The sequence below is a fragment of the Carcharodon carcharias genome, chromosome 13 (assembly GCF_017639515.1).
Source record: "Carcharodon carcharias isolate sCarCar2 chromosome 13, sCarCar2.pri, whole genome shotgun sequence".
Classification (NCBI taxonomy): domain Eukaryota; kingdom Metazoa; phylum Chordata; class Chondrichthyes; order Lamniformes; family Lamnidae; genus Carcharodon; species Carcharodon carcharias.
In genome coordinates this window covers 31,349,071-31,365,640 of record NC_054479.1, presented here as the reverse complement: position 1 = coordinate 31,365,640, position 16,570 = coordinate 31,349,071, and the positions used below count along the sequence as shown (strand labels likewise).

The 16,570-nt window shown below is 43.9% G+C and overlaps 1 protein-coding gene across 1 annotated transcript in view; it reads left to right on the top strand.

Annotated features, from left to right (window-relative positions):
• cux2b (cut-like homeobox 2b) overlaps positions 1 to 16,570 on the top strand; it is a 463,358-nt gene that overhangs the window by 354,902 nt on the left and 91,886 nt on the right. The window contains 2 exon segments of the mRNA XM_041203041.1: positions 11,423 to 11,554; positions 14,238 to 14,271. Coding sequence (XP_041058975.1) covers positions 11,423 to 11,554; positions 14,238 to 14,271 — 166 coding nt within the window.

Here is a 16,570-nt window from a genome sequence, read left to right as displayed (position 1 = left end):
CGGAGCTGCCCCTTTTGTTGGGGTGTGTGGGTGTGTGTATGTGAGAATATGTATTATTTTTATATCCACCCGTGCACACAAACACATTTATAATCAAGTGTCACTTCTGCATGTATATGTTAAACCTGTGGGCACTGAATTATGCTATACACGTTCTTGACCTTGGAACTTTATTTATGCATTTTCGGAGAGAGCAGAGAAGGTTTCTACATAAAGCTTATGCTATGTAGTTTCCTTTTTTCTATTTTTCTACAAAGGGAAAGCTTTACGTGTTGGTGGATTTTCAGACATTGAGGCAGAAGGGCCGCACGGAACTCACAGACTTTTTATAAAGGGTCAACTCTATGCAGCTAATTGTGTAGATTCTTGCCAAGTTCTTGATGTGCTTGATGAGCGATCACTCCAGTCTGGCTGCCATCTTACATTCCCTGTCCCTCTCATGAGGGTTACTGCAGCTGCCACGTATATTTTTGTCATAGCTGAACAGCTTTGTAATTTCATGTTTTTTCAGCTAATAATCATTTAGATATATATTTATATATATTGCAAATATTTTATTTTCCTCCCAAGTCAGGAAGTAAATGTTACTGCAGTAAAATATTTATAAATGTAAAAATTATAGTCTTGCAGTCCTTTTCTACATGGAAAGGTCCTAGGGAATTGGAAAACTGCAGGTCAAGAAAGGAGGGAGACAGAAAGCGGGAAACTATAGGCTAGTTAGTCTAGCATCTGTCATTGGGAAAATGCTAGAGTCCATTATTAAGGTGGTAGTAGCAGGACGTTTGGAAAATCACAATACAACCAGGTTTTGATTGGTTTTGTGAAAGGAAAATCATATTTGACAAATTTATTAGAGTTCTTTGAGCATGTAACAAGCAAGGTGATAAAGAGGGAACTGTATTTGGAATTGCAAAAGGCATTCGATAAGGTGCCACATAAAAGATTACTGCACAAGAAAAGAGTTTGTGCTGTTGGGGGTGAATATAGTAGCATGGAATAGAGGGTTGGCTAACTAACCAAAACAGAGTTGGAATAAACAGGTCACTTTCAGCTTGGCAAACTGTAACTAGTGGAGTGCCGCAGGGATCAGTGTTGGAGCCTCAACTATTTACAATCTATTTTAATGACTTGGATGAAGGGGCCAACTGTATTGTAGCCAAATTTGCTGATGATACAAAGATAGGTAGGAAAGCAAGCTGTGAGGAGGATAGAAAGAATCTGCAAGAGAATATAGATGGGTTAAGTGACTGGGCAAAAATTTGGCAGGTGGAGTATAAGGTGGGAAAGAGTGAGGCTGTCCATTTTGGCAGAAGAATAGAAAAGCAGAATGTTATTTAATTGGAAAGATGGCAGAATCCTGCAGTACGGAAGGATCTGGGTGTCCTTGTACATGAATCACAAAAGGCTAGTATGCAGGTACAACAAGTAATTAGGAAGACAAATGAAATGTTGGTCTCTATTGTGACAGGGATGGATTATAAAGTAGGGAAGTCTTGCAACAACTGCACAGGGCATTGGTGAGACTGCACCAGGAGAACTGTGTACAGTTTTGGTCTCCTTATTTAAGGAGGGAAAAACTTGCAATGGAAGAAGGTCAGAGACGGTTCACTCAGCTGAGAAAAGCAAGATACTGCAGATGCTGGAAATCTGAAACAAAAACAAAAATTGCTGGAAAAACGCAGCAGTTGTGACAGCATCTGTGGAGAGAAAGACAGAGTTAACATTTTGATTATGTATGACTCTTCTTCAGAACCAAATAGAAGTAGAAATGTGGTGAAATATATACTGTTTAAGGGGTTTGGGACAGGTGAAGCTGGATAGAAGGCCAGCGATAGGTGGAGGCAAAGGAGAGATTGCGAAAGATATCATGAACAAAAGGTCAAAGGGGTGTTGACGGTGGTGATACTGGCTGAAGGAGGTGCATTATGTGGGGACATTAAGAGTAGAAAGCAGGATGAGCCAGTGACAGATGGCCCTGGTGGGGTGGGGGGAGGGGATGATATGGGAGAAAAGATAGAAATAGGCTAAAAGATGGAGATAAAACAATGAATGGATTTTAAAAATAATAATAGAAATAGGTGGGGAAAATTTTTTTAAAAATAAATGTTTGAAAAAGGGGGATCAAAAAGGGGTGAGGACGGAGGAGAGAGTTCATGATCTGAAGTTGTTGAACTCAATGTTAAGTCTGGAAGGCTGTAGAGTGCCTAGTCGGAAGATGAGGTGCTGTTCCTCCAGTTTGCGTTGAGCTTCACTGGAACATTGCAGCAGGCCAAGGATGGACATGTGGGCATGAGAGCAGGGTGGAGTGTTGGAATGACAAGCGACAGGGAGGTCTGGGTCATGTTTGCGGACAGCTCAGCTGATTACTCAGCTGATTCCTGGGATGAAGGGATTGTATTATGGGGAAAGGTTGAGTAGGTTGGGCCTATATTCATTGGAGTTTAGAAGAATGAGAGGTGAGCTTTTGAAACATGTAAGATTCTGGGTGGAAATTTCCAAGCCGGTTGGCGGTGGGTGTGATAGGTGGCGTGGGTGGAAAACATGGTGTGACCACTTTCACGATGGCATGTAGGTAGATCATGATTGTCCGCTCAGCCTGCCTATGGTGGGCCATATTTTCCACCTTTGATCAGTGGGGAGTTAATTGTAATACATCACCATATAATTAAAAGGCCTCTCGCCAGGCTCTTGGGACCCTGCCATATTGTCCATCCATGTCGGTGGGAAAGCACGCCGATGTGTTTCACAACAGCGCACAGGCAACATTCACTTGGCAGCCTTCACTTTGGGGGAACTGAGCAGCGTTCTCCACAGCTCACCCATTGTTTACAGGCTTCAGGGGCACCGGGGGATTGGGGGAAACTGATACCTGACCCTGGAGATGACTGCTGAGGGGGGAGACGGTGTCTGGGGACAAGTCTTGGCCGGCCTCGGAGGCGACTGTCGTGGTGGGGGGGTCAAGTGCTCCCCTGGTACTGCACCCTGTGGGGGGCAGGGTATTTGAGGGAAGTGGCCACGCATTAGGGACACCTGTATAAACTGACCATGACTCTGTAACTGAGACAGATCAGGCGCAGCCACAGTGATATGATTGGGGTTGGGGTCCTAGCCTGGCCACCCATGCAAGCAATACGGAGCCAGCAAAGGGCCACCAAGCGCTCCACCAAGCACTCCATACCTTACACTCCTCCCCCACCAGCCTCCCCACTCCCCCGGCACAGACTTCGAGTCCGCCACCACTTAATTGGACAGCGGAGCAGTTGGCCTGCACACATTGTACAATCTCCTCGCCAACGCTGGCCATGTAGCAGTCACTGCTGGAGGCACTCACAGCCCCTTGCAATCTCAGCATCCTGGTTTGGCCCAGTGTCTCCCATGTCGCAGGTTGACAGGGCAGCCATGCAGCGCACTCACCTCTGGCCATCCGAGGGGTGACCAGCACTCTTTGGGAAGCGTTAAGGGGCAGTCACACAGGGTCAGGAAAGGTGCTAAGTACAGCCATGATAACCACGTCTCTCTCTCTCTTTCATGCTGCAGGAGGACCATGTCAGGATCATGGATCCTGGTGACCTAGCTGTATGCCTGATAGCCAAAGAGGCTGTAGAAGACGGATTGGAGAGTGATTGAGGCTCCTGACTGCACAAATGCAGGAGCAGCCACCTCATTAGGAAGGAGCAGCAGGGGCTCCCGCACACACTGCCCAGGAGTGACAGCGAGACGTGGCTGGTCGGCGCCTAGTGACACTCAGGGTCTATAGACTCCACCTGCCATTCCTGCAGATGACTGAGGCTCTTGCATCGGCTAGATGAGGCAGATGCACTTGGGAGGCCCTCATAGCTGCCAGATTTGTGCAGGATGATGATGACATGCAGTGAGGTGACCCCGTAGATCCTCATATCACAGTTGTGAATGTTTGACTCCAGTCTGGCTTATCACAGCGCCAGTACCCTCTGTGAGAATGCTCCTGTCATGGAGATGCAGTGGAGGCCCTAATAGTCGCTCGATTGCAGGAGGATGATGACAACATGCAGAGAGGACACTCCATAGATCATCACATAGCCTCTAAGAATGTCTGACTCCTGTCTGGCCGAGGGCAGCTCACTTGCGCTCCATGATCAGAGCCATCTCAGAGATGCAGGCATGAAAGTTTAGATGCATCTGATGCTGTGTCCAACTTCAACACCTCAGCCTTTAAGGAGCTGGTGCACAGCATCACTGATGCTGGTGTGATGGGGGCCAGCCCCACCTTAAAAGGTGCTGAGATCCCACAGAGAGAATGACGGAACTCTCTGATGCCTGCCCACTACATTTTGGCAGCAATGACCAGCATCGCCAAGGTGCAGACATCAGTGATGTTTCCAGGGAGTGTGAGGCTGGACCATCACTGTGGTCTGAAGGCTGCACAGGGAAGAGGCCCTGGACTGGGACACCTGCCTTTTATCTTGTGTGGAAAGGTTTCACAGCTGAGTGACAAGAACACTGCTCATCAAAACAAGGAGCCACAGGCAGGGTGACATTCTTAAGAGTTTATTGACAATAGTGAACAGTATGTACAGTTGATCAACACCCTTGGCCAGGCTGTGCAGCTACTTTTACCTAACTTTCCTAACCCTGGTGCTCCCTGGACCTCCACAGCAGAGGTGGAGGGAGCCTTCTGACTGTGACACCCTGTCTGTGGTGACTTTGGCGGGCATCCTCTGGAGGGCTGAGACTTGGAGGGCCCCGGCCTGCTTTCAGGGTCCTGCTTGTGTGGCAGTGGCACCCTCCTCGGCCTGTGAAGCTGGAGCTGTGGAGCTCACAGGAAGAGAGGATTCAGATGGCTGGTCACTCCCAGAGTTACCTGGGTGGATTGTCCCGGAGTGCGCACCTGCTGATCCTCCTCCCTATGGATGCCCGAGGGCCCCTGGCTGACTCCGTGAGTGGAAGGAGTAGCTGGCGTGAGATCGAGCTTCCCAGCACCCCTCTCGCATACACACTGTTGGAGGCAACTATGGCATTAGCGATGGAGTTGAGTCCGCGCAGCAGTGCAGGAGTGATGTCCTGGACCAAGGTCTCCAAGGCAGCCTCCATCCTACCAGTGTTGACTCGGTGCATTGGTATGCCAGCGCTATCACCTCAGCCTGAAGATGGACGGACTCCTCCATCGTGCCTTGCAATCTGAGGAGTGCAGTGGACATCCCTTCCTGTTGTTCCCTAGCTTGCCTTTGCAACTCCAGCAATTATGACATGACCGAGTCCAGAGGCTCCTCACCTGACTCGGACTCAGCAATGTTCTGGCCTCCAGCAGTCCTCTGAGTGCCGGGGACCTGGGTAATCCCTGCCTCCGCCTGCTGTGTATCAGACAGTGCGATGTACTCACCAGATTTTGATCCCAAGGCTACTCTAAAGCTAGGTCCCACTGAGGTGTGTGTCTTTGCGTTAGTGGAGGGTGTGGGTGTGCGCAGTGATGGGACTTCAGGGAGGGTGTCTTCAGATTGCTTTGCGGAGGTTTCTTTGGGGCTTGATTGGAGGCCGTGGGGCACGGACTCTGTCAGCTGTTTGTCAGATGTGCCTGTGAAAGCAAGGGGAGATAATTAGTGCATGGCAGTGGCCTGTGAAAGAGGACACATCACTCATGGCATTGTTGTCTGATGGATGTTGCACTGCTGGATCCTCACTTGGTAGAGCAGCGCTGACCTCACCATCAGCACAAGAACGGTCCTGGTCTTCACCGGCCAGCTGTACGGCTCTGTTTTCGAATTCTGTCAGAACTTTGATCTCCGGCATCCCTCCACCTGTCTGTGACCTTTCCCTCCTGTTGTGAGCCAGTTTGTCCTGCATAGATAGGGATGGCGAGAATGTACCAGGACACCTGCCAGGCCAGATGATAAGTATGCCTGGCTTTTGTGGGTGCTGAGTGGTCCCATGTACGGGACGAAGACAATGAAGGTGTGTGTGAGAGAGTGAATGGTGATGTCCCTTGCACTGGCAGTGAGTGAGGGCCCTGTTGATGTGTGATGGGTTTGTGAGTGTGTGAGTTGGGAGTGATGAAAAGAGTGACTTGCCCTGGTGGAACGGAGGAGATCATCCATCCTTTTGCGGCACTGGGTGGCTGCCCTCTTCTGCAGGGTGTTTGCACTCACCACCTTCCAAGCCGGGTTGGTGACATTGCTACCCATCCTGCGGCCAGTGTGGGGGTAGTGCAAATCCCACCGGGCCTCCAAAGCATCCAGCAGTCGCTCGAGGGACCCGTCGTTGAAGTGGGGGGGGCGGTGGGAGGGAAGCTGCAGTCTTTTTCCCTTTACTGGCCATGTCTCCTGGACAGCGGTGGTGAGCTGATGGCAATGAGCGCTTTGCAGGCAGCTGCCTCCAGCTCCTATTCCTTATGGTATTAAGATCTTTGATTTTTTAAAGTTAATTTTTTGCATATTTTTTTTAAATGAAAGATTTTCCCCATCTATCCAAAATAAATTATTTCTGTTCCCTTAGTGAGCTGTGCCAAGTTGGAGTTGTAGGGCTCAGTTTAACAGGGGAAGGGGGGGTTACATTCAGAGTGGGTGGGGGAAACCAGGAGGGCAGCTCAATGTGAGGCCCCAGCTATCTTATCTCCCAGGCTCCATTGGAATAAACCACGGTAGCCTCCTGCCAAAATCCAATGGGGTGATGTTGGGGCCGGCAGACAGGGAGCAAACATCAGGCTGGGAGCCCAGGTACCCAAAAAGAATGGTCTCTGACTTAAGATTGGTGTTGGGGAGAGGGGGTTGGTGGTTGCTGATGGCAGCTGATGCTGGTGCTGGGAGCAAGAGGCAAGACCGGTGTTGGGGAGGATCTTGTGCAACTGGAACTGAGCACTGCAGCTTGTTGTGGCCCACAAGGATTTCTCTGGCCATTCTGCAGTTCACACCATTGGTTGACTGTTGAGGTTGGCCCCGTGCAGGCCCCTCGCATTCCCAAGTGTAAATGGCATCACAGCCCCAGGTACATCATTGGCTGCATTATTCCAATATGAAGGTAGGCCCTTGCCTGCTGTGGTCCTCCTGTGCTCAAAAATTAAGGTACTCGGAGGGGGAAATGTGCTGGAAAAACTGTGCATCCAACACTCTCTTCCCCAAAACCCACCAGCACCTGTTCAATTGGCACCGAACGAGTGGAGTGGATGAGGGAGAGGTATTTAAATCTATCACATAATTGTTTTTTTTTAAGATTGCATTTTCAAGTGGGCTATTGCAGCCCTGGCTCAAACATGGACAAAAGAGCTGAACTCCAGAAATGAGATAAATGACTGCCTTTGACATCAAGGCAGCATTTGACCGAGTGTGGCATCAAGGAGCCCTGCAAAACGAGTCAATGGGAATCAGGGGAAAAAAAACTCCCCGTTGCTTGGAGTCATACCTAGCACAAAGAAAGATGGTTGTGGTTATTGGACATCAGTCATTTCAGTTCCAGGACATCACTGCAGGAGTTCCTCAGGGTAGTGTTCAAGACCCAACCAACTTCAGCTGCTTCATCAATGACCTTCCTTCCATCATAAGGTCAGAAGTGGGGATGTTTGTTAATGACTGCACAATGTTCAGCACCATTTGCAACTCCTCAGTTACTGAAGCAGTCCATGTCCAAATGCAGCAAGACCTGGACAATATCCAGGCTTGGGTTGACAAGTGGCAAGTAACATTTGCACCACATAAGTAAGTACCATCTCCAACAAGAGAGAATCTGACCATCACCCCTTGACATTCAATGGCATTACCATTGCTGAATGCTCCACTATCAACATCCTTGGTGGCTACCATTGACCAGAAACTGAGCTGGACTAGCCATACAAATACTATGGCTGCAAGGGCATGTCAGGGGCTAGGAATTCTGCGGCGAGTAAATCACCTACTGATTCCCCAAAGCCTGTCCATCATCTACAAGGCACAAGTCAGGAGTGTGATGGAGTACTCCCCACTTGCCTGGATGAATGCAGCTTGACACCATCCAGGACAAAGCAGCCTGCTTGATTGACACCACATCCACAAACATTCACTCCCTCCACCACCAACACACAGTAGCAGCAGTGTGTACCATCTACAAGATGCACTGCAGGAACTCACCAAGTCTCCTTAGGCTGTACCTTCGAAACCCACGACTGCTACCATCTAGAAGGACAAGGGCAACAGATAGATGGGAACACCACCACCTGGAAGTTCCCCTCCAAATCACTCACCATCCTGACTTGGAAATATATCGCCGTTCTTTCACTGACGTTGGGACAAAATCTTGAAACAAACTAACAGCACAGTGGGTGTACCTACACTTCAGGGATTGCACTGGTTCAAAAAGGCAGCTCCCCACCATCTTCTCAAGGGCAATAAATGCTGGCCTAGCCAGCGAAGCCCACATTCCGTACATAAATAAAATAAAAAATTAAATCCACAAGCCTCTGATGTTGAGGGAAAATTGGGAACCAAAGGTCCTGGTAGCATTTCAAATATAATTTGCCTGGGATAAACCTTTGAAAACTTAGATTTTTTTTTAAAAAAGTGAGGAAAGCTGCAACTTTGGTATTAAGCAATAGTGGTGCAGAGAGAAAAAAGACAGTAGCCTCTGGAATGTAACCAGGTTTGCTGCAGTGGCACCAATCCATATTTCCAACAGTAAAGGAAACAACAATTTATATTGTAATGGAAGAGAGTGCTGATTGGTTGGCAAGTGGACTCTGATTGGTAGAGGTGTTGCCACGGAGAATGCATGTAATTCTTGTGAACTGTTCTGATGAGTGCAAGATGAAAACTTTCGACAGCATGTCTCTTTTTTCAGCAATGCTCAAGTTCTGTTAACTTTTTAATTAAATAAAGGCCATCACAGCCACCCAGATAATTCCACAGCACATTGTATAGCACTATAATGATGCAATAAAGTAATTTAAATGGTATGTATATTTAAAACTTGCAACTTGACTTCTTCATGGAAAACCCTTTTATTTAAAGTTCAAGATAGCACTGCTGCATTGATTAACATTATGAGATGCAAATGCATCTATTTGAACACAAATTTCATTCTGAAAAAGAAAAGACATTTCTTTGCTTTTGGCTTTGCAGTCAATGGAAAACAACAAGTAGCAGATTAGTGGCAATTTGAAAAGATTATTTCAAGGCGGAGATATGCATGAGCATGAATGACATTTTATAAAATTCTTGATCCCAGACTATCCACAATTGATTGGAATTTTTCATCTTTGAGTAAGGTTGTTGCATCTGATTAGGAACCTCTCCAACTGGTAATTAAAATGAGTAGGTGGGATTCAAATATATGCATCTAACAATGAGGCTTTCAGCACAGCTGTCCAGACTCTGCACAGCTGTGGAACCTCTGAGGCCAAAGCTAATTAACGGTGTACGTTAAATGATTGAATAGCTTGAAGAAAATCTGCACGGTTACAAAACCTTAAGCTGAGTTTTTAACCTTTATCACACCCAGTTTACGGTGCATAATGCTTGCTTCAACTACCAGTGCTCTAATTAAAGTTAAGAAGTATCTATAGATGGGCTTTATCAAATTGCTTTATAATCCTCTTGTATTGGGTTTGACTGAAAATTCTTTGGAGTATTGCTATAGCTTTATTTGGGTTTTCTACTGCGCTCTGCCTTCTTGTACAGTCCCTAACCTTTCTGGTCTGTGTGGCGTTCTGTCAATCAATACCATATTTTAACAGAGACTTTGATTAGAAAATCTATCCAAGAGCGTAGAGGTCCACCGATAGTAAATTTGACCAGATATGGGTTAATAGTATTTTGTTCTGTGCTTGGATCTGAATAATCAATAGTAAGTGTGTAAGTGCTCAGATCTAAAGCCTTAGTGCAATTTCTGTTCACTCTGTTCCCAAGGAAACATTTGTAGATGTGTGAATAGACACCAATGTGTGCTTGTACGTAGATTCCCCATTCTGGCCTTCAGCATATTATCAGTTCTGCAGTTTAAAAGTAATCATGGCTGTTGATGTGATTTGACCACAATATGGAGGATGCCCTTCAATCCGTTTCAAATAATTTTTTAATGAAAATATTTGAATTCAATCAATTCCTTCCAAAATTAAACATGAAGGAGGATCAAAGTTTAGTCAAATTTATTTCAAGTGGATAGGAGCCTGTTCATCCCAAAAAGAAAATCTTTTAATCTGAAACACTAGACTTAAGCTGGACATAAGGAAGACATTAGCTCATTGGGAAAGGAAGATTAGCACGTGGGTAAACCACTTTTTGATATTGTGTAGGGTTTTTTAGCAATTTCTGTTCATACCGGTTCAATGTAAAGTGGAAGTTGAGTTAGATCAGCTTATACATGCTGAGGTAGTTGCAGTGAAAGTTCAGATAGATATGGGCAGAAATTGGGTATGCCAGTGTGCTTTTCTCAGTATGGTGAGCACTATTGCCTTTGTTCCATCATTAAACATTGGGCCCTTTTTGTTTCTAGATCGTAACAACACTGCCTTTCAGCTGAAATTATCTAATTTTGTTTTCTGTGATTTTTTTTAATGTAAAAATCTTCAATATATTTGTCTGCCTAAAAACGGGGTTCCAGAAAGTTAGTAGAAACAGCCCCGGTGGTTTTATACCTGTTTCACATATGTCGTCTTTCTGTAGAATGGAATACAGAAATTATTTTTAAATATAATTGAACAGTCTGAACAGGCAGGCAATGTTTCAGGAAAATGAAGGTGCTTGAGATCCAGGCTGTAAATTTACCTTCACATATACCCTGTTTTGATGCGGGCTTCTGGAGGGTGAGCTATAGCTGAGTCACTTTCTCACCTTTGTAGGTCATATAAAGAAGTTGTGTACGTGTGTAGGCTGGTCGTGACATTTTGAGCAGCTTAAATGGTGTCATAGTTGTGCGTTTACATGGGCTCAATGGGATTGGTGCTAGCTAAGAGGACCCAGTGAGAAACAAGTCATCCTAGACATCAGCCTTAAATTAAAACAAGATTTGCTAGGTTTACATTGGTCTGACCCTCATCTGTGAGAAACTTATGATAAAAGATTCAATGACCAAAGAGCAATATAAAAACAACTTAGACTATTGCTGTAGATTCATAAAGTTTTTAAGACACTACTTGCCCATGTCAATGTACCTTGTGTGCACCATAAATCTGTTATACGGTTCCATTTAATTATTTGTAAGCTATTTACTGCAGTCCAAAATTGCAATTATGTACTCAGGTAGATAGAATATTGGAACACTCTGTCCATCTCTCTGAACTAAATAAAAGCCATCTTGCTGGGGATGGTTAGTTACAGTTGAAATACTGATTTGACACTTAAGTACATTTGTAAAGTACTGGGGACTGCATTTGTTTCTGTACTGATTTTATTTTTTAAAGTTCATGTAATCTCTTAAATGTTGCTTTTATTTCTAAAATTTTGAGTATATTCTATAAAGAGCTTTCTATGATAACACTTTCCAGACCCTGCCCCTTCTCTCGAAGCAGCTCGTAACCTGGAGGAGAAACTGCTGCAGATCCAACGCAATGAACCAGAGAGTCGAATAGGGAAGGATTTCTTCAGACACTATAAGAAACAATCCGAACTGCTCAACTGTGAAGGTAAATGGTAAACTTCAGAGGAATAACAAGCTGGTTACATGAGACCTTTCAATGAATGAACTGTTTACTGGATTTTCAGCTTTAAAAAGCATATGTACACAGTAGCTTCTGTATTTTGAAAAAATTCTGAAGTTTGCCGTGGAACAGTCCACAGGATTTTTCTCAATATATTGATCATTTTCGAAGGTTGTTTCTTGTTATCCTTTATTATACATTAAAGGATAGAGCCTCATTTGTATAGATGTGAGGTCAGATAGCTGTTTAGTCAGAGGAGCCAATTCAAAACCTTAGATGGAAGTCTACAGTAAATGCTGCAAAGGAGGTTCTGAGCTGTTTGTTCATTGAAATTATATGAGCACATTAACTTTTTCACTGCTTGTGTATAGCCATAAAACTTCAAGGGGTGCAGAGGTCACCCTCTCATCAACTGTGTATCTCTGTGCCTCTGGCAGCTTTGTCTTACCAATGGGACAGGATATACACTGTGATTGTAATAGAGGAGTCTCAGCTGTTGGCTGATAGAATTGATTCTGCAAATATGCATAAGTCAGAACATTGCTTGACTAATTTGGAGTAGGGGATGCTTTGATAATAAACAATAGAATAAAGACACTAGACAGAGGACTCTTAGCTCAGAAAATCAAGTTTGGGCCGAGGTAAGTAAAAATAAGAGGCAGAAACCAAATGGTCCCTATTCCCACCAAACAATAGTTGTAATATTGGATAGAGTTTAAGGCAGGAAACTAGAAGTGCATACAGTTAATGTCATACAGTAATCCTGGGGGTTTTTATATAGATTGGACAAAACAAATTTGCAGTAATCGTGTAGAGAGCAAGTTCATAAAAGCATTCAAGATAACTTTCTAGATCAGTATGTTGGGGAATCAGGTAGGGAACAAGCTAATTTAGTTCCATTATTGTGCCATTAGTTAGGGTTAAATAATAATTAAGGAGCCTCTAGGTAAGAGTTATAATACAATACATTTTACATTGAGTTTGAGAGTGATTTAGTTCATACAATACTAGAGTCTTAAATCTGAGTGAGCAAACTGCATAGATATGAGGGTTTAGTTAGCTAAGGTAGATTGGAAAACTGCATGAAAAGATATGACTGTAGACAGGCAATGGCAAACATTTAAAGAATTATTTCATAATTTCCAATGATTATACATTTCCTTTAAGGAATCAAAAGCCCACAAAAATGGCTCAATCATGACAAACTAGAAGTTAAGGACAGTATTAGATTAAAGGAAGAGGCTTAAAATATTTCCAAAACAAGAAGTAAGATTGAGGATTGGGAGGATTTTAAAATCTGCAAAGGATGAGAGAGTAAACTAGCTAGAGCAGTGCTTCCCAAACTTTTTCCCACTGTGATCCCATTTTGATGCCGGAATATTGGCATGGCCCCAGAGTGAGAACCATGGGGGGTGGGGAAGTGTGGGGGCAGATGGTGGAAGCTGAGAGAGCTGGCTGGGAGAGAAATTATGAGAGCAGCATGGGGGAGGTAGAGCTATGAGAGTTGGGGTGGGGGTGGGGGGGTTTGTGGGGGAAGTGGTGTAGAGCTGTGAAAGCAGTGGGGTAGGAATCTGTGGGAGGGGAGTGGATTGGAGAGCAGACAGGGATGTTTGTTGCCCTATCATTTTGTTGGCTTTGTTGGATACAGCAATCAGGCCTCAGAGCTTATTTCCTTAAGCCACACACACTGGATCTCCAGAGCTGATGCCAGGACTGACCACCAGAGTGAACACTCGACAGACACCATTGCTGTCTTTAAGGGGAGGGAGCTCGTGGCTCATTAGGGGTTGTGACCCACTGTTTGGAAACCGCTGAGCTAGAGGCATAAAAACAGATTGTAAAGGTTTTTATATAGGTATGCAAAAAGGAAGAAATTAGTGAGAGCAAAGGCAAGTCCCATAGAGGCAGGGACAGGACAAACTATAAATGGAAATAAGGAAAAGGCAAGGACTTTAAATAAATATTTTGTATCTGTCTTCACAGTAGAAGCCGCAAAAACATTCCTGAAATAGTGGGTAACCAAAGACCTAGTAACTGAGGAACTTAAGAATATTAGTACACTGTAAACTCTCCAATCCAGATTGCTTGGGACCAAGACATTTCTGGGTTCTGAAATTTTCTGGACTATAGAGTAACATTGGAATGCCTAACTGTAATTTTAATTCCTACCTATTTAGTCAACTTTTCTTTATCCTCTTTATCCCACTGAAACATCCATATGGTGTTAGTCTTATATTCAGCAGCTTTTACTCCTTCCCCTCTTAGAAGCTCTAATTTAGACGTAGTACTGCACACAACAGAAGCAGGACCATTAAAGTAAGCATAAAGACCATCACATTCACTATTTCATGTTTTGTTATAGCACCATGGATGGTGAGTGTCTAAGTTGCGTGGGATGACTCAAAAAAAACCCCAGACAACTGGTGTTTCTGGATTATGGATTTCTGGACTGGAGAGGTTACAGTGTATTAGTAAAGAAATATAAATTAATGGAACTAAAAACAGACATCCCATGAACAGACATTCTACATTACACCCTTGAGTTTTATAAGAGGTAGCTATAAAGATAGTTGATGCATTGGTCTTGACCTTGCAGGATTCCCTAAATTCTAGGAGAGTGCCTATGGGTTGGAAGGTAGTAAGTGTAACCCTGCCATTCAAGAAAGGAAAGACAGGAAACAGGGAACTTTGGGCCAGTTAGTCTGACATAAGCAATAGGAAAAATGCTGGAATCTATGATGAGGAACGTGGTAACAAGTCTTATTCTGATGCAATACCTGGGCGATTGCTGATGAATTTGTTGAAGTGTCATTTTGTTTTCTTACAAATGCTGGCTTTAGCAAGTCAAAGTGGGTAGGGATGATGGAAAAAGAGTAAACTAGTGGATTCTTATGGTACTGGATACATTTATGGTTTTTTTGGTGTTGGCCCAAAAGGTACCAGAATTCAATTTCACAGTGTGCTTGTGCGATTTGAGCTGGCAACTCCCTGGATAGTTAGTCCAGTGCCAAGATGAGCTATTATCCCCAGGTCTTTTTCTTTGACCACAGGTGTCAGTGTTTTCTTTGTAGGGTGTCAGTATGCTTAACGTTGGCAAACAAGCCCTTAACGCTAGCATAGCTAGATCTTCTTGCACTTATTTAGGCTCCTCCACATTCCTAACACTTGCACAAATCTTCGGATCATCCTCAAACTTGCAGATCATTTCATCCAACACCTTTATCCACCCCATCAGTAAAGATAATAAAGATCAATGATCCTAACATTGATCCCTGTTGGACATCACTGGCACCCACGGAGGTCCATGGCCATTGAAATGTTGCTGCCTCTGGAGCAATTCTTTATCTACTGTAGAAGCTTCCCACTAATCCCACAACGTTCTATCTTGTGCAATAAACTACTGTGAGGTACGTGATCAAATATCATTATCAGGTAGATAATGTCTGCTGGGCTACCCTCATCCATTGATGTGGTGACTTCTTCAAAAAAAATTCTTCAAATTTTGTAAGACATTTTCCAGAAACCATGTTGATTGCTTCTCTGTCAAGGTGATGATATAGAACATCTCTTATGATCCCTTCAAGTGTCCTACCTAGAACTGAAGTCAAACTAATAAGTCTTGGCCCCCACTTTTAAAAATGGAACTAGATGTGCATCCTACCAATCTGAGGAACAGTCCTTGATTGTGAGCCATTAAAGATGAGGGCAAAGGACTCACAAAGCACATGTCTTGTATCAGAACCCTCAGGCGCCTGTCAAATCATGTTGGTGCTTTTTTTTTAAAGTGCTATCTTTTTAATATGATGGCCTTGATTTTTTTTTAGATCCCTTATTAAGGCAAATCTGCTTGCTGACAAATGATCAATGGGTTTGTTTTTAGGCTGAACAGAAGCATATAGAGCATGATCTGTACAGCTTCTCTCTTTGTGTGAATGTTCGTTCCTGTGAAGCTTTCTCTTCAGCTTTCAGTTTAATTAGTGATTGTATTTATATATTAATTCAACATAATTACTGTATCAATAGATTTATTATAATAAATGTGCTGAGCTATTAAAGCACTGATTGAATGCATTCTACAGCTAATCAGTTTTGCTGCACATAAATATTTTTAGTACAGTGAGAAGATTACATTAGTTAATTGGGATAATATGAAATCACTAAACCAATAGAGAAAGTTGTAGTTTGGTCTCCCTATTACACCACATGTATCAGGATAAAAAGTAGCTTTTTGAAATGATGTGAAGCCACCCATGATGTTCATTTGTCGATAGCACAGTGTGCTAAACACGAGGGTCCAAATCCTGCTAGTTATATGGACTATATGTGAAATAATTGTGGCAATCTCACTCCAGTTTCTTTACAGCAACATTTGCCCTAATTTGCACTGATTTAACAGCTTCACTCAGTTCATATGATAGCTGGTGTGGAAATTGAAAATAACATGATGCACTGTGGATTCTGGTCATATTCTGGGGTTCAAGCACATTTTGGTGAGAGAGTAATCTTTCCTCTGCATCTGTGTCTGATCCCAGGTGGGTAGGGATGATGGTACATGAGTAAGCCAGTTGGATTTTCATGGTGCTGGAGAAATTTTTATGATTTTCTGGTGTTGGCCCATAAATTGCCAGAATTCAATTTCACAGTGTGCTTGTGGGTTTTGAACTGGCAACCCCCCTGGATTGTTAGTCCAGTACCGAAATGAGCTATGATCCCAAGGTCTTTTTCTTTGACCACAGGCATGAGTTGTGTTCCTTGTAGGGTGTCAGTATGCTTAATGTTGGTGAACAAGCCCAGAACGCTAACATATTTAGATCTGCTTGCACTAGTTTAGGCTCCTACACCATCCTAACACCTGCACAGATTTTCGTATCAGCCTCAAACTTTCAGATCATTTCATCCAGCACCTTTATCCCCTTCTTCAATAAAGATAATAAAGATCAATGATTCTAACATTGATCCCCGTGAGTCATCAACAGCAACCCGTGTCCCATCGAG